Here is an 18923-nt window from a genome sequence, read left to right as displayed (position 1 = left end):
AAAATCTTTTTTTTAAACTAGTTAAACTCCCATTCTAGTGTTGAAATATTTTAACTCAATGTTCCCAGTACACCCTAACATAGTGGACGACAAAAGCAACTAATGTAACAACATGGAAATTTTAAAAATAATTTGAGAATTTAAATGAGAACAAAATGCATTATTGTTTTTACTTTGGAGACCATACAATCCCAGCAAGACTGAACAAAGGAAAGCATCATGGCTCACTCGCAACACAGAAAGAATACTGATGGAACATTGCCGCACAGTTAGGTAGGCACCAGTGAATTAGTGAACTGACAAAGGATGGACCTCAAGTACCAGTGAATTAAATGAATGGAGCAGCAGACACTAGAGAATTAAATGGAGAAGTGGGCAGCATGAATTAATAAATTCATCGACCAGTGGACACACCAAGAAACAAAAAACATTAATGGAGCAGTGGACATGCCAACAAATCAATAAACTAATGGAGCAGTGAACATAAATACATAGAGAGGTGGGGGTCAGCAGACATTGGATTGCAAAGTCTAAGATGTCGCTGGTCGTAATGTGGGAGGAGGGGGCATAAGGCCCAAGATACTACGCTTGCGATCAGCCACTATACCACTGTGGAAAGCAAACAGGACAGTAAGCTAATTAGACGACAAGTCACATTTTGACCAGAGGAAACAAAACAGGGTGGGTGGAATTTGGGTAGACCTCAGCCCTAATTCAGGTGGCTGGAAATGGTCGGGGTAGACCTGCAAATGGCAAGGAAATCCTCAGTAATCTGTTCATCAGGTGGAAAACCCCAAAACACTGTACTTTAAACCCCAATAAACAGAGAAAATTCCAAAACAATAATCAAAAAAAGGGGAGAAAAAATCTCACGAGAAGGTGTGCAACATACAGCACATCACCTCCTGTAGTGAGAACCTACAACTGTATTGTGACAGAATTGCCATTATAAAGTTTACATAGGCAGGTTCAGGTTGCATTGTAAATTTTGACAGAAAAGCATTAATCAAATATCATGACAAGAAGAAGTATGTTTGTGTACTGTAAGTGCATGCCATATGCAAGACTTTATTATACATGGATGGATGTAAACTATCATGCACCCTGTTGGGCTTATTCAGCAGTTCCCATTGCAGCTGCTATTTATAATGCATGAAGAATGACAAGATCCCATTTCACTGAATTGACTATGGAAACATAAAAAAAACTGAGCTACACAAAACACCTTTTAGTACATTGAATGCTTTAAAACGCTATGTACCATGCACTGAAAATAGTGAAAAAATGTAACTTTTTCTGCTGATTAACTCAATAAAATCAATTTGTAGTTACTAATAAAGAACAAGTACTAATGGAGAGCAAACATTTCTTCTATGTTTATCATAACAGGAATATATCTCAGATTCCATCATCCTGCAAAATTAAGTTATTTTCTTAAAATGGAAACTAATTTGATTTTAATTTAGTAGACATTAAATAAGCAAAAATATATTTGAATTCTACTGCGTAAGAAGCATATTTTAAGCGCTATAATGGAAAATGATGTTTACTACACTACACTAATTGTTAGTATTTCACTTTAAATTTTAAACGGGAGCATAGTGGTAATTTTACTGGACTTGCAATCCAGAGGCCTGGACTAATGATCTGGAGACAAGAGTTCAAATCCCACCATGACAGCAGGAGAATTTGAATTTAGTTAAATAAATCTGGAATTAAAAAGCTAGCATCAGTAATGGTGACTATGAAACTATCGGATTGTCGTAAAAACCCATCTGGTTCATTAATGTCCTTTAGGGAAGGGAATCTGCCGTCCTTACCCAGTCTGGCCTATGTGTGACTCCAGACCCAGAGCAATGTGGTTGACTCTTAACTGCCCTCTGAAATGGCGTAGCAAGCTACTCAGTTGGAACAAACCACTCACTATGGGAGTACCTTCACCACATGGACTGCAGCGGTTCAAGAAGGCGGCTCACCACCACCCTCTCAAGGGCAATTAGGGATAGGTAATAAATGCTGGCCTTGCCAGCGACGCCCACATCCCATGAATGAATAAAAAAAACTTTATATTTTGCACATTTTAACAACCAAATTGTTCCTACCCATCTGCAAAATTGCTGTCATCCCTCCAGTCCACGATGCGGCAAATAAACAGAATGTTCCCATAATCTCCAGGCCTAGCCATGAAGTCTTCTGGACAGTCTTCTAATGGCACCAAGATTCGAGGTACTCTGTGATCAACCGGTGAAAACACAATGAACTCCTTGTAAAGTTCACTGTTTTTATCAGTTAATGGTTTGATGAATCCTGTCACAGCTCTGGAATGTTTCTTCTCCACAATGTAAACAACCTATATTTGAGAAGAACATCAGTGTTATCTCCTTAGTCTTCAACCATCTTCACATTTACAAGAAAATCCTCAAAAAAGCATTTTTTGAACATTTCTCCTGTGAACCTAAACAAATTGCTTACTTTTAACTGCAGTAGTTGCTCAAAATTCTAATGTTATCCGCCACAAAGTTAAGTATTTGAACTCTAACAAGAGTAGAGAACAAAAACCCCTGTCTCTTCTAAGGGATTCAAGTGTAGTCACTGTTAAAAGTAGGGACTAATGCCCAGATAATCTGCTTTAGTGATGTTGGTTGAGGGGTAAATATGGGCCAGGACACCGGAAGAACTTATCTTTGAATAGTGCCATGGGATCTTTCGCGTTCACCTGAGGACGCAAGATATCCTGATATTGCCATGTGCAATTTTTGTTAATATAATTTAAACTCAGCAACCCAAATCCTTGTGTCAATTGAGATTTGAGACAATCAATGAAGAATTCACTATCAATATGGCTGCACAGCCCAGGAACCCAGAGTGTTTGAGGCACTTGTCCAACCTGCAATGGTCTGATTCCATCTACCCTGACCCATCCTTTCATAATTTTTGAAGACTTACATCATATTGTCCCATAATCTGTGCGGTTCCAACAACAACAAAGAAAATTAAAATTTTCTTCATATTTGCATTTCCTCATACCAGGCGTATCTTATTGAAGCTGTGTTGTACCTTCTCTAAAGCCTCAATATCCTTCCTATAGCGTGGAGCCTAATACTGCACAACGTACTCTAACTAAGATCTTACGTTTTTTTTTGAATAGGCTCATCATTACCTCTTGGCTTTTATATTGAGTACCTCGTGATAAAACTTAGAATTTCATTAGCATTTTTTGTTTACAGCCTTATCAACCGGAGGTGCTACCTTTCACGTCCTGGAAACCTGTACCCCCAAAACCACTGGTCTTCCACAGCACCAACTCTTCTTCTATTCAGGATATAATTACAGCTGTTATTTTTTTCTCTAAAGTGTTATCACCTCACACTTACTGACACCGAATTCCATATGCCACTTTTTAGCCCATTCCTCCATCTTATCAATATCCCTTTGCAGCTTCCTTTGGTCTTCTAAAGAATTAACTATACACATGTTGGAATCATCTGCAAATTTCGACACCACTTCCTGTAAGTCTATACCCAAATCATTGATATACAATGCACAGAAATGGCCAAAGAACTGAAACCTGAGGAACACCATTACTCACCCCTAACCATTCTGAAAACTGCATTTAACTCCTACTTCCATTCCATTTTTAATCCAGTTTACTATCCTTTTACTAATTACATACCCCTTAATTGTCTCTAATAATCGCCCATGTGGTACCTTTCCTGCAGTCCATGTACACTACATCTACTGCATTTCCCCCATCTACCATGTCTGGTACCTCCTCAAAGAATTCTATAAGGTTGGTCAAGCACAACCATCCCTTTTGAAATTTGTGCTGGCTATTTGTAATTATTTTGTTTTTATCCAATGGTAATTTCATCCTTAAAAGACTAATATTTTCTCTACCACAGATGTTAAGCTAACTGGCCTCTTTTACCTAGATTTACTCTGTCATCCTTTTTTAAAAATGTGGACTACATTGGCCACTCTCCAGCACACACCACACTCAATAGAGCCCAAGATAGAATTTCTAGTACCTCAACAATTTCATCCTTCACCTCCCTCAGGATTCTAGGATGTATCCCATCAGAAGTGGCACTTTGTCTTCCTTTACCCTAACTAATTTTCCTTTTACCCATCAAAATATCGCTCATCTCGCGCTCAACCACTTCAGGCCTTGCTGCACGAGGACACTGGAGCCATAGCATTCCGGATTGGTTGTAGTTTTTATTGGAGGGCGAAGGCTGGAAGACCAGCAAGGAAAGCATTGCAGAAATTCAGGCTAGAGGTGATAAGGGTGTGGATTAAAGTTTTGGTGGTACAGAAAGTGAAGTAAATGCCGAGGTGGTACAGAAAGAGAGGTAAAGGCTGATGCAACGTTGTAAAGATGAAAGAAAGGTGCTGTAGTGACAAATAAGATATGGGAAAGGAAATCACACCATGGTTCTGTACCTCTGGGTTCAGCCTGAGTTAGCAGTTAGGGAGGTTGATGCAATCTAAGCCAGAGATACTGATCTTAATGGCAGCCGAAGAGGATGGATTTTCTTTTGCTGACATTGAGTTGGAAAACATTAGGGCTCATCCAGGTCTCAGGTAGATCCCATCCTTTGCAATGATGTTACCAAAAGACAGCATATAAATGGAGAAGCAGGCCAGCTTGGAACCATGCAGTACACCATAGGTGACCATGTTGGTACAAAAGGAGAATCAATTTGAGGTGATTTAGTGTTGACAATGCGACAGGTAAAAATGGAACCATGAAAGAGCAGTGCCATGGAGGTGGACTGTGGAGACAAGGTACTGAAGGAGGATGACGTGGTCAACACTGTCAAAGGCAGTGAAGAGGTAAGAGAGGATAAGAGGCACAAAACACAGTTGCAGTCAATGTTTAATCTTTAACCAGTATATCTCAGTGTTGTTGGTGGGGCGGAAGTCTAACCGGAGGGTGTCGAACAGTGCGTGACGGTGTATATTTGCACGGCAATAACATGTTTCAAAACTGCAGAAAAAAGGAATGGTTGACGATAAAGCAGTAGCTGGAGAGGGTGGACGGTTATAAGGTTTTTCAGTTGGGGGGGGGGGGGCGGGGGGAGAGGGGCGTATGGGCAGTAGTTTTGAACAACAACAATCATTTATATAGCGCCTTTAACATAGTAAAACGGCCCAGGATGCAAGATATACATTACAACTTTATGTTTAAAAGTAAATATATATATATAAAATCTGTGAACAAACAGGAGCAGAATTATGAAAGCATGCTTGGAGGTGCAATAAGGAATTAATAACTCATTTTCCACAATTAAACAAAATCCCATGGCATATAGATAACATTGTCATCTAGCAGTACTGATATGCAAAGTGAAACACATCAAAATCTACCAAAACTGGCGACAAAAATGTTTTTACTTCAGTATTATTAAAATTGGCAATAGAAAAAGACAGATATCAAAAGAGAACAAAAAAATCTTAGCCCAAAATAGAGGAAGGCTTTAGAATGAGAAAAAAAGAACTCCCATTTCGTGAATAGCATATCATATTTTCAAGAACTCTGGTGTTCACTACAGGTTACTGTAACTTCAGATCATTGCCCATGTGTAGGTGAATGAAACGAATACGAGGGGGAAAATATTTTGATGTGTATTTACCTTGCCAGTTTTTTGAAGAAATCTATCTGGATGATTTCTTGAATCATTTACTACCAAATTGCAAGACTTGCCCTGTCTTGAAGTTCGCATTCTGGTGGCACTATTACCAGCAGGCCATAATCCACTAGAACAAGTAGCTGCAAAATCAATTTTTAAATCACAATTACATATAAATAGGAATGTTCCACTTTTTTTCTTTTATAAAATAAAATTAGGCCATAGAACAGTTTTTGTTACGTTCCAAATACAAATTAGATAAAACTTCCAATTGTAAGTGAAATCATAAATTAACGAGTATCGGAGGCCTAAAGACAATACTGCAGCCCCTGGAGTTGTAACCATCTGCTAACCATGCAACTTTCAAAAAGTAGTCAATTGTATGGCTCAACAAGCAACCAGTAATTGAAAATTTCGCCCTGCAAAAGTGAAGAAATTATAGTTAAGTTTGTACACTGCTCCCACACGTTCCCTCCACTCGATCATTGGCACAGAAAGTCAAAACCAAGAGAGCAACATATGGGTCTGTATAGCAAAACAACCAAGTGAGGAACACTAACAAATGATTCTTTCTCAGTGCAGTTTACAAAAGTTTTCTCTGTCTCATATGACACTGTGATAACATAATTAGCTTTTGGGTCTTGTCAACCTGCATGACAAAGACAGCTAATTTCATCAATCCCAAGTGAAGGAAAAATGGAAGTTGATTTTCCAGATGGCTAAACAAAAAAAAATGCCATGAATTGTCGCTGCACGAGCAAGTGAATGTTTTGAACAGTTTGAAAGAATTGAGGATTCAAAAGCTAGTCACACAGAAGCATGGCGTATATGAATCTCAAGTTTCTAGAAAGCTGATGCTAATGAGCTTGCCAAAGAACTCAGCATGGAAAGCTTTGAAGCATCAAATGGATTCCTGTGTCACTGAGAAAGTGAGGCACAACCTTGTTTACAAAAAGCTGTGCGGTGAAAAGGAGACAACGACAATCCCGTTACAGATATGTGGACTGAAGAAATGTTGCTCAGTTTGTTAACAGTATCCCCCCCACCCTCACCGACTGCATTTTCAATTGCAGCGAGACCAGACTTTTCCATTGCGCCCTGCCTGATCAAACCTACACAAAGGACAGAAGGTGAGTGGTGACAAAATGAGAAAAGAAAGCCTTACATTGTTGTGCGCTAACCAAATGAGCTTGGACAAGGTGAAACCTCTCATGATTGGGAAAAGCAAGAACCTGTGTTGACGTTCCTACTCAGAAGTCTCAGCCTCTGTGAAAAGCCTACTTGTAATTGGTATTCAGCTGAAGAGGAGTAACAACTACAACTGCATCTGAAATTCTAAGGATGCCACAGTCTAAGCATGTAGCGTGGGGAACCATCCGACTTACATCAGTATGACTTAAACTCTAACAATAATAAAGAATTTGTTTTTCCAAATGATTTCAAAACAGGTGGAGACATGAACTTTAGAATCTTTTCTGAGGTAATATTTGACAAAACAATTTTCAAGTGCTCTTTTACTTCAGAGAGACATATAGAGATGATTTTTTGCTGTTTATACTGGAAGTTTAACAAAAACTATGGTTCACGAATAAATATTTGTGAAACTGTGGTATTTATTTATCCATATCAAAAACACTTGTTCGCAATCTCTGGGTAGAAAGCTTAGAATTTTCTTTCCAAATTCCTTCACTCAAGATATCCATCCCTCCTCCACTTCCATGCCCACACCAAAGAATCCCCCACCAACCTGACTGCGTAACCTCTAATGATTCAGTGTAAACAATGCTCTAGAAGTTCTGCTGTAATTATGTTAAACAGAGGATCTCAGCATGCAAATTTATCACACTTCCAGCATGACACATCAGCATCATGCTTTTTCCTGTACAGTGTACCAAATTTCATGGAGAATTGGCTTAAATTTTGTATTGATAAGACAACAAAGCACAACTGGACAGATAGGCACTATACTTCTGAAGAAGAAGCCACCACTGATGAAGTTTGAAACAGTATAAGTAATAAATAGGAAGTTAGTTACCAGAGGGGAAAAAAAGCTGGGGAAAAGAAATTCAAATCCTTTCAGTCACTATCTTCAGTAAGCTGAGCACTTACTAGTGGAAATAAAGTTAGTAACATAATAGAAATTTCTAAAATTTACAAGACAACTTAACTATACAATTTCATTTTCTATGTTTTAGAAATGTCCCTGACATGTTTTCTGTTGGAGGCCTGTGCTTATGGGAAAGGCCTGAGGCTTAAGTTATCGCAAATTCCAAGATCCATAAAAACATGTTATTTTGCTCCAGAGCTTCAGGTTTTTGTTGCCCAAAATTAGCTGCACCCATCACATCACAGTGAGAGTGAGAGAGAGAGCATGATAGAGAAAGAGTGATAGAGAATGATGAAGAGAGCAATAGAGAGTGAGTGACGGAGTGCAGTCATAATAGACTGCACACGATAGACAGCGCAAGTGTGTGATCGAGTACGCAATAGAGAGCGTGACAGAGAGCGCGATAGAGAGCCTGCATGAAAGAGCGATGAATAGATAGAAAACATAGCCAGAGTTTGAGAAAGAGAGAAGGGGTCCAGGAAAAGAAGTAATTTTTTTTTTCTTCGAGCAATGGGAGATCAGCTATATTATAGTATTATTATCTGTTACAAGTTATAATGTTCCTGCAACTATAATAGTGCCTCCTCTGACAATTCACATGCAACAGCAGGTTGCATTAATATCCTAAATCTTCTGCTTGCATTAAAAAAAATCCTAAATCTTTAATCAACCAAGTTCTGTTCATAAAATAATGATCTTCCACGATCCTTGTATGAAATGTTCATGAGTTGGTCATGGTTGGAACCAATAACTGAAAATCACCTAAGTAACCCGGCATCGTCCTCGGCACCGGCTACGGACACAACAACGGCACACCCAGCCCAGTCAACCCTGCAAAGTTCTCCTCACCAACATCTGGGGACTTGTGCTAAAATTGGGAGAGCTGTCCCACAGACTAGTCAAGCAACAGCCTAACATAGTCAACACAGGACAATGGGCATGCTAAAAAGCAGAAGCAGCATGCTATAGACAGAGCTAAGCGATCCCACAATCAACAGATCAGATCAAAGCTCTGCAGTCCTGCCACATACAGTTGTGAATGGTAGTGGACCATTAAACAACTAACAGGAGAGGGAGGTTCCATGAATATCCCCATTCTCAATAACGGTGGAGCCCAGCACGTGAGTGCAAAAGACAAGGCTGAAGCGTTGCAACCATCTTCAGCCAGAAGTGCCGAGTGGATGATCCATATCGGCCTACTCCTGAGGTCCCCACCACCACAGAAGCCAGTTTTCAGCCAATTCGATTCACTCCATGTGATATCAAGAAACGGCTGAGCGCACTGGGTACAGCAAAGGCTGTGGGCCTCGACAACATCCCAGCTATCATGCTGAAGACTTGTGCTCCAGAACTAGCCGTGCCTCTAGCCAAGCTGTTCCAGTACAGCTATAACACTGGCATCTATCCAACAATGTGGAAAGCTGCCCAGGTATGTCCTGTCCACAAAAAGCAGGACAAATGCAATCAGGCCAATTACCACACCCCATCAGTCTACTCTCAATCATCAGCAAAGTGGTGGAAGGTGCCGTCGACAGTGCTATCAAGCAACACTTACTCACCAATAACCTGCTCACTGATGCTCAGTTTAGGTTCCGCCAGGACCACTCGGCTCCAGGCCTCATTACAGCCTTGGTCCAAACATGGACAAAAGAGCTGAATTCCAGAGGTGAAGTGAGAGTGACTGCCCTTGACATCAAGGCAGCATTTGACAGAGTGTGGCATCAAGGAGCCCTAGTAAAACTGAAGTCAATGGGAATCGGAGGGAAACTCTCCACTGGCTGGAGTCATACCTAGCACAAAGGAAGATGGTTGTGGTGGTTGGAAGTCAATCATCACAGCCCCAGGACATCGCTGCAGGAGTTCCTCAGGGCAGTGTCCTAAGCCCAACCATCTTTAGCTGCTTCATCAATGACCTACTGTTAGAAACTAGGGGTGCCTAAAAATGTATATGGCTACACGAATAATATGGTGTTTAAATGAGAAGCTTCATTTTCTTGGAAAGCTTGCAATAGAATTTGAGACAATCTTTTTAATCAATTAGATTAGGTGAAACATAAACATTCTACACGGGGGCCCATAGGATGGCCCTGCCAGGCTAGTTATCTGTTGTTTGTAAGTTAGGGTTTTGACTTTGTTAATGTATCTTTAATTTGGCCATTGAAGGCCCAACCTACGTTTCTTCCATTATTACTAATAACCATATTATAATCTCCACAGATAGAATTTGGAGTTTGTTTTGCAGAACTGCTTGTGAAGATAATTAAAAGTTAATTAGGAAAAGACATAGAATGAAAGGAATTTGAGGAGGCTGAGGTATACCTTAGAATGGGCCATTTGTTAGATGAAGGTGAGATAGCCCAAGCAGCTGCAAGTTGCTAAGTATTTTTCATAGTAAAGCTCACAGCAGAAAAGGGGAGGGAATCATAGACCTTACTTGTGACGGTCAGAATGGTGAGATAGCGACTGGTTGATGTGCGACAGCTCTGGCTGGGGCCATGATTAAGAAGGACAGGGCCGGGCCTTGTACTTGCTGGGTTAAGGAGGTTAGCGTCAAAAGAGATAAGATGGATTCCAGTGGAGGAACCTTCAAAATGTAAAAACAAGAAAGATAAATTGGATGAAGTAATTCTTTTGGGAAGGGCTTTCATCCAAGAACCAAGACAAAGAACTTGAGCTGTCATTGGTTGAAGGAGTTTTGGAGGAACCTCTATAGGTTAAATGGTCTCGTCAATAACTTGGCCTCAGGCCCACCCCTATAAAGAGAATAAAAAGTGACACCCCAAGGGCTTGCCCACAGACTGTGGAAGGGAGAGCCGAACAGAAGTTAAAAAAAAGTTGGGCTGGTCGAACGCTCTTTTGAGAGTGATCCCATGCTCACCATCGAAGGCCCTAGAGAGAGAGAGAGAGAGAGAGAGAGAGGCCAGAAGCCAGAGAACTGTTCACGCATGCCAGCCATCTGTCTGATCGGTCGGGTACAAGCTGCTTGTCACGGTCGTATGTTTTTGCTGTATTACTAGCGTGTTATATTCCATCCTAAACTCTGATTAAACACAATATACCCACCATATTGGTTTGCACTCAATCCTGTTTACCAGAGATACGTGAATCTCTACACTTCCCTCCATAATAAGGTTAGAAGTGGGGATGTTCGCTGATGACTGCAGTGTTCCGTGCCATTCGCAACTCCTCAGATAATGAAGCAGTCCATGCGGGCGTGCAGCAAGACCTGGACGACATTCAGGCTTGGGTTGATAAGTGGCAGGTAACATTCGCGCCACACAAGTGCCAGGCAATGACTATCTCCAACACGAGAGTCTAACCACCGCCCCTTGACATTCAATGGCATTACCATTTGCGAATCCCCCACCATCAATATCCTGGTAGTCACATAAATACTGTGACAACAAGAGCAGGTCAGAGACTGGGTATTCTGCATCGAGTGTCTCACCTCCTAACTCCCCAAAGCCTTTCCACCATCTACAAGGCACAAGTCAGGAGTGTGATGGAATACTCACCACTTGCCCGGATGAGTGTAGCTCCAACAACACTCAAGAAGCTCGACACCAGACAAAGCAGCCCACTTGATTGGCACCCCATCCACTACCTTAAACATTGACTCCCTCCACCACCAGCATACCGTGGCTGCAGTGTGTACCAATCTACAAGATGCACTGCAGCAACTCGCCAAGGCTTCTTCGGCAGCACCTCCCAAACCTGCGACCTCGGCCACCTGGAAGGACAAGGGGAACAGGCACATGGGAACACCACCGCCTCCAAGTTCCCCTCCAAGTCACACACCATCCTGACTTGGAAGTATATCGCTGTACCTTCATCGTCGCTGGGTCAAAATCCTGGAACTCCCTCCCTAACAGCACTGTGGGAGTACCTTCACCACACGGACTGCAGCAGTTCAAGAAGGCGGTTCACCACCACCTCCTCAAGGGCAACTAGGGATGGGCATTAAATGCTGGCCTTGCCAGCGACATCCACATCCCATGCACGAATAAAAAAATGTACACCAAGAGCAAAAGCAGCCATCCTGAATTTACAATGCAATCTTAAAATTAATCATAATGCAAAATGTTTTCCATGACTGGAAATGATGCAAGGGGGGGCAGGTTTTGCACAGGAACAAGATATGAGAAGAAGAAGCATGATAAATGTTCAGAAAGGATGGGTGAAATAATTTAATAAATGAAATCAACAGCATAAGATTACTGAAAGTTTAATGTTTACACTACAATAATCTGATGTTAAATTCCACTAAAAGGAAAGAACAAACTAAACTCTAATGAGACTCCATGGATGAATAAAGACATAAGGGAACAATTGAGGGTACGGAAAGAGGCATACATTAAGTCCATAGACAGCAGAGGAGTGCAAGATAAGATAGAATACAAAGGGATTAGGAGAGAAGTAAAAAAAACAATTAGGAAGGCAAAGGGGAAATATGACATTAAATTATCAAAGAACATAAAACAAAATAGTAAAATATTTTATAGGTACATCAATAAAAAAAGGAAGGTTGGGATGGGAATAGGGCCATTAAGGAATGGACAGGACAATACTACAGGTAACGATAGAGAGATGGCAGAAATATTAAATCATTATTTCGCTTCGGTATTTACCAGGGATATAGAACAGGTGGACATGACATTGGATGATGAGATGAGTAATGAGATAAGTGCATTTAAAATAAAAAGGGGATATATTAAATAAACTAATTAAACTCAGAGAATAAAACTCCTGATCCGGATGGATTGCATCCACGCATTTTAAAAGAATCTAGGGAAGAGAGCAGAGGCATTACTACACATATTTAATAATTCATTAGAAAAAGGTGAAGTGCCAGAGGACTGGCGGATAGCTAACGTAATACCTATATTTAAGAATGGGGATAGAACATGTCCAGGGAATTATAGACCAGTCAGCTTATTATCGGTGGTAGGAAAAATAATGGAATCCCTACTAAAGGAGAGAATAGAAGAACATTTAGCAACGAAAAGTATAATGATGAATAGTAAGCATGGATTTCAAAAGGGAAAATCTTGCCTGACCAACCTAATTGAATTTTTTGAAGAGGTAACAGAGAGAGTAGACAATGGTAATGCAGTAGATGTAATTTATCTAGATTTTCAAAAGGCCTTCGATAAGGTACCCCATAATAGACTAATGAATAAAGTCAAAGTATGCGGAGTCAAGGGACAAGTAGCAGAATGGATTGCTGGCTGGCTTCAAGACAGAAAGCAGAGAGTGCGGGTAAAGGGTAGCTATTCACAGTGGCAGAAGGTGGGTAGTGGTGTTCCACAAGGATCAGGTCAGTGCTGTTCACAATTTACATTAACGATTTAGAATTTGGAATCAAAAACACAATATCTAAATTTGCAGATGATACCAAATTGGGGAGGATAGTTGATACAGAGGAGGACTGCAACAAATTACAGGAGGACATTAATAAACTTGCAGAATGGGCAAATAATTGGCAAATGAAGTACAACACAGATAAATGTGAGGTACAGTATTACATTTTGGTAGGAAGAATAGGGAGGTCACATATCACTTGGAGGGTGCGAGGGGTAGAGGAGTATAAATATACAAATCACTAAAAGTTGCGACACAGGTTAGCAAGGCCAGAAAAAAAGCAAACCAAGCACTAGGGTTTATTTCTAGAGGGATAGAATTGAAAAGTAGGGAAGTTATGTTAAACCTTTATCGAACCTTGGTTAGACCACACTTAGAGTACTGCGTGCAGTTCTGGTCGCCATATTATAAAAAGGATATAGAGGCACTGGAAAGGATGCAGAGAAGATTTACAAGGATGATACCAGAAATGCGAGGGTATACATATCAGGAAAGGATGAACAGGCTGGGTCTCTTTTCTCTTGAAAAAAGGCCGAGGGGTGACCTAATAGAGGTCTTTAAAATTATGAAAGGTTTTGATAGATTGGATACGGAGAGAATGTTTCCACCTGTGGGGAAGAGATAACTAGAGGCCATCAATATAAGATAGTCGCCAAGAAATCCAACAGGGAATTCAGAAGAAACTTCTTTACCCAAAAAGTGGTGAGAATGTGGAACTCGCTACCACAGGGAGTGCTTGAAGCAAATAGTATAGATGCATTTAAGGGGAGGCTGAACAAACATATGAGGGAGAAGGGAATAGAGGGTTACGCAGATAGATTTAGGTGAGGAAAGATGGGAGGAGGCTCGAGTGGAGCATAAACGCCGGCATGGACTGATTGGGCCGAATGGCCTGTTTCTGTGCCGTATATCCTATGTAATATAATAATGTAAATGCTTATCAAAGTCACTGATAAAAAGATGGAAGTACAAATTTGAAATTACAGAACTGCATGGTGTAGAAATTACATCCCAATGTTAACTGCAATATTCAACAACACTGCAAAGACTAGTGTAGATTCTGATTTAGTGACCCAAGTCATTAAATTCTGTGTGGCTTTTGCATAACAGGAAACTTTGTTATATCCGGCACCGACGGGACCGAGCTGTTGCCGATCTATCAAAACTGCCGGACATACAAAGTTAATGTTGAAGCATACGGAGGTTTTCATCTCCGTATCTGACAACAAACACTGTTGCTTAGCAACAGCTTGTAAACAGTTGGCCCGTACCTTGGAAGCGTCCCTGTAGCTTAGCAACAGCTTCAGAGAGACTTTCCAGAACCCGACTGTTGAAAACAAAGCCACGAGAAGAAAAAAAACCTAACAAAATGGCTCCTGATTTCTGCCGGTAGATCGAGGTTTCCGGACATACAACCTCCAGATAAACCAAAGTTTCCTGTATATTATTTTGGAATCTGGTAAATCCCCGATGGAAATAGTTTAATGAAAAGCCATTTAGCTTCTTGTACTAATTCCCATACAATTTTCAATTCTCAATCTTCAAAGTGGGGGCTATGATTAGATGGACATTTACAAAGCCATTGGTTCTTTCCAGCCACTCTTCCTGGCTTAACCAGACTGACTGATAAACTCTGGCGCCAACAGTCAAACAAGTCTTCTGTGATAACTAAATCAAAGCAGCCAGCAAAAAAATACCGTTTACATTACAAGCAAACTGCTGGGACTTACAATTGTGAAGCATGACTAATTTTATATTATGACCTCGTCAAAAAACAAAGCAACATGTAACTAATGTTTGAATATCGGAAGTAATCAACAGTATACACCTTAAACTAAAAGTGTAGGTTCTTTCAACATATTATAAAGCATGTCTAAGGTAAATTAGATTAACTTTAAGGAAAAAATGAAGTAATCTCTTAGCAAGATTTGTCCTACATTATAATGAGCAAAAGGATATGATAGTGTTAGTAACCTAATTCAACTTCAACGCATTTTTCATTGGTGTAAAACTGCATTAGGAATTTGTTCCATTCTATAATGGAACATTAAGTAGTAAAAACTACAGAACACAAAGAATTTGAAAGTCATGTCAGAGTTGTGGAATAATAAAGTGCCATGTTTATAGATTTGAGTAATTCAGTTTTCAAAAGGTTTGCTTTTTCTCCTTGGACCAAAGTTAAAATGAGCAATACTTTTTAATTAATCTGCTATGAATCTCAAGGCCATTGAAATCCACAGCAAGCATGTCAGGATGTGTACATTACAGATAGGCCATCATTACTGGCAGTTATTTAGTATTAAACTGCTCAAAATCAGGTAAAGGGTCCAATATACATATTGCAAAAAAAAAACAAGATACTGCAACAAATTAGAAAGAATCTTATAGTATGCAGAAGGATGGAAGAAAAAATGATTGGGAGCACAATGCTATTACTGCTATGCTATTACTATGTGAATTAGTTAACAGTTTCCATACAAGAGGCTGCTACAAATCCATTTACAACAGATGTGCATATATGACGTCTACTGTTTACATGCAATTATCAAATATTTCAAGATCTAAACTACGTTATACAGGTTGAGCGTCCTGAATCCGGCAACCTCGGGAGCGAGGCCGAGCCGGTTTTTGTGTTTTTCTGGACTTCGGAACGTGTTTCTGATGTCCGAAGTCTGGAAATATCGCAACCTGGGCTCGGACATTTCCGGACTTCGGACATCAGAAACATGTTCCGAGTCCGGAAATGCCTGGTCCGCTCTGCAAAGCGCTGACGCGTTTCTCCGCCCCTTCCCCTTTGTTAAAGGGGAGGGACATTGCGAGCTCTGCAGAGCATCCGATGGCCCACACTAGGCCACCAGGGCAGCGTGGTGCCATGGCCGCAGCCTGGCGGAAACACTTAGTGGAGCTGTGCAGATTAAGGAAGATAAAACACAACACTAAAATTTTATTGCGTCACTCGCATTTTTCATAGGATTTTTCAAAAAAAGACAACAAAAGTTAATGGCTTTTTGAAGTACAGGTTGAGCGTGCAAAATCCGGAGTTCCGGATTCCAGACGACCCTGCCACCAATCGTCCCGGAGTCCAGAACTCTGGATTTTGGACGCTCAACCTGTACAAACATTACCCTCCAATACCATTTTATGGAATGCAAAGGAAAATGAAAGAGGTGCAATCAAGAGAAGCAAGATGCAAAACTCAAATCAAGATCATAAAAGTCAAATTGGATTAGACAGATTAAAGGAAAATTCTAGTGCAGTATTACATCTTGTTCCTCAACGATAATGTAGCATTCACTTCTTATAATTCTTTAAACTGAAATTTTAATACACTTGAAATTATTATAACACAACAGTTTACAGCCATCAACATCCATGAACTACAATGGAAACCAACTTCAAGTTACAGGGCCCTTAAAGACTTCTTTGGTGCAGTAGAATAGGAGTATATTTGCTGCATCTGGAATTTTCTTTTGCATTCTAAAAAAAGGTTGTTGAGGGCAACTTTTATGTAACATAGCTTCTATCTTGAAAATTGTTCTGAAACTTTTAAACAACCTTATTTTTTAAAAAAGGAAATCTTGTTGGGAGCTGAAACAATAAGGAAATACAGGAGGGTTCAGTTACAATGACACTTGCCATAATCTGCAGATGGACTCTATAAGTGGTCTCCTTACTTCAGAGGACCAATGCCAGAACAAACAGCAGTTCAAAAATGTGACATTACAGCTGCTGTGTGAAGTTAGTTAGCTTATTATTCATCCAGCATATTTAATTCAAATAATGCTGCTCCCAGTGGAGCATTAAATTATTTTTTATAATGAGGGCGAGAAAGAGCAAGGAAGAGGGAGGCAAACAGAGCCCAAGAGACCGGCGGGCGGGTGGGGGGGGGGTGCATGCAAGGCAGCCGTGCAAGGCGGAGAGGTACAACAACAAAACATATGGGTTCAGGCCATTTTTGGGGGATAAAAAAGGAATGGAAGATGCTCACGTATGTCCCTGGAGTTCCATACTACATACTGATGGAGCTGTTCAGCCTATATTTCCAAGGTGCAAATAAGTACTTGTTGGTGCCCACTTCTGTTAGCATTTGTCATCACTGCCAACCCGTATTTCAATTTGGATAGTCATGCACAAAATTATTACTTTTCGTCCCACAAAGAAACTGAAGAGATCACTCCAATCTTGTGACAGAGATATTAATTGATTGATCTCTTTTTTACTATCATCACATAACAGAAAACTGGGTAGGGCTCAAAGGATAAGATTTATTCTGTCTTTTGGAGAGGCATCTTCCACACACCACTGAGCAAGACATACCAGCAGTGAATGCCTGGGAAAATCACTGAGAATTGCCCTCCCATTAAGATGCTTGACATCAGAGCACAAGGCCCACGTCATCTCCTCATGCCACACAGCATAAAAGGCTGGCCACGTCCTCAGAGTGTCAGTTTCTTTTTTACCAATAAAACACCTTAGAAAGACTTACCTGGACTTTGTGGATTTGAATAACTGTCGACTACATTTGACAATAACTAAACAAATATTACTAAGTTGGCTCCTCCCTCAAACTTTGCAGACAATTTACAAAACTTAAAGCATTTGTATGGAGCTGAGCTTGGGACAAGATTCTGGCTGGAGCTAGTCATCTTAAAGTCCTGATCACTAGTAAACTCCTTAGTGACTGAATTAAAGTAATCTCTTTAAAGGTGCAGCACGGTGGCATAGTGGTTAGCACTGTTGCCTCACAGCGCCAGGGACCCGGGTTCGAATCCGGCCTCGGGCGACTGTCTGTGTGGAGTTTGCACATTCTCCCCGTGTTTGCGTGGGTTTCCTCCGGGTGCTCCGGTTTCCTCCCACAGTCCAAAGATGTGCGGGTTAGGTTGATTGGCTATGATAAATTGACCCTTAGTGTTAGGGGGATTAAATGGGAATATGTGTTGGTGTAGGGGTTACGGGGATCGGGTGGGATATGTGTCGGTGCAGGCTCGATGGGCCGAAATGGCCTCTATCTGCACTGTGGGGTTTCTGTGATTCTGTGATTCTGTGAGAAAAAGACAGAACTGCTTCATTTTTGACATAACCTTCTTCTGTTATTTTTTTTTTCTTAGGTAATCTTTTCTATTTTCAAAATCCTCTATACATTGGTAAAGACTACCAAGTAGGAGGCATGCCTTTGCAGGAACAAGAACTCCAATCATGGCTGCTGAATGTGAATAATAATGTTTGATGAAGGCAAGAGGGTTTCTGTACAGTACTGCCTTGGAGAAACAAATGGGCCTATGTCATGATACCGAGACAGCCATGGGATAGGTGGAATCTCTATTCACAGTGCAAGACAATTTCCTGCTGAAAAGGTGAAGGCAATGGAGCACATATTCCACAAGCTGTCATTTGAATATGAGCTCGCTGAGGTCTTTGGGACCACAATTAAATAAATAGAGCTTGGCAAAAAGATTTCTTACAGTCTGTATATCAAGCCAAAGCCCTGGTAACATTGCTCCAACTCTAAATTATGACAGGAAGGATAAAAGGAGGGGGAAAAAAATCGCGATTCAAATAAAAATGAGGAACTGCTTTCAGCAGGAAACCCTGTGGTCATCAGAGAACAGCTCGAATTATTAAGCCAAATGATCCAAGAATGGTCAATCTCAATTACTGTGCAAGCTAAAATGGGGAAATCCAGCCCATCATGAGCATAACTTCAAATCACAACAACAACTTCTTCACATAGTGCCTTTCAAATGTAAGAGAAAACCAATGCTAAGACAGGAAACAACAACAACAACTTGTATTTATATAGCACCTTTAACGTAGTAAAACAT

General features: G+C 40.6%; 1 protein-coding gene across 5 annotated transcripts in view; it reads right to left on the bottom strand.

Annotated features, from left to right (window-relative positions):
* Nucleotides 1-18923, bottom strand: part of dis3l2 (DIS3 like 3'-5' exoribonuclease 2) — a 380300-nt gene that overhangs the window by 239731 nt on the left and 121646 nt on the right. For all 5 annotated transcript variants that reach the window (XM_085990207.1, XM_085990206.1, XM_085990205.1 and 2 more), the window contains exons 7-8: nucleotides 5637-5773; nucleotides 2103-2350 (exon numbers count right to left, since the gene is read on the bottom strand). In XM_085990207.1, coding sequence (XP_085846333.1) covers nucleotides 2103-2350; nucleotides 5637-5773 — 385 coding nt within the window. The remainder of the gene's footprint in view (nucleotides 1-2102; nucleotides 2351-5636; nucleotides 5774-18923) is intronic.

This window comes from Somniosus microcephalus, chromosome 6 (assembly GCF_052327205.1).
Source record: "Somniosus microcephalus isolate GS21.2 chromosome 6, FLI_Smic_1.0, whole genome shotgun sequence".
Classification (NCBI taxonomy): domain Eukaryota; kingdom Metazoa; phylum Chordata; class Chondrichthyes; order Squaliformes; family Somniosidae; genus Somniosus; species Somniosus microcephalus.
The sequence above is the reverse complement of the archived record's forward strand: the minus strand, read 5'-3'. Positions and strand labels throughout refer to the sequence as shown.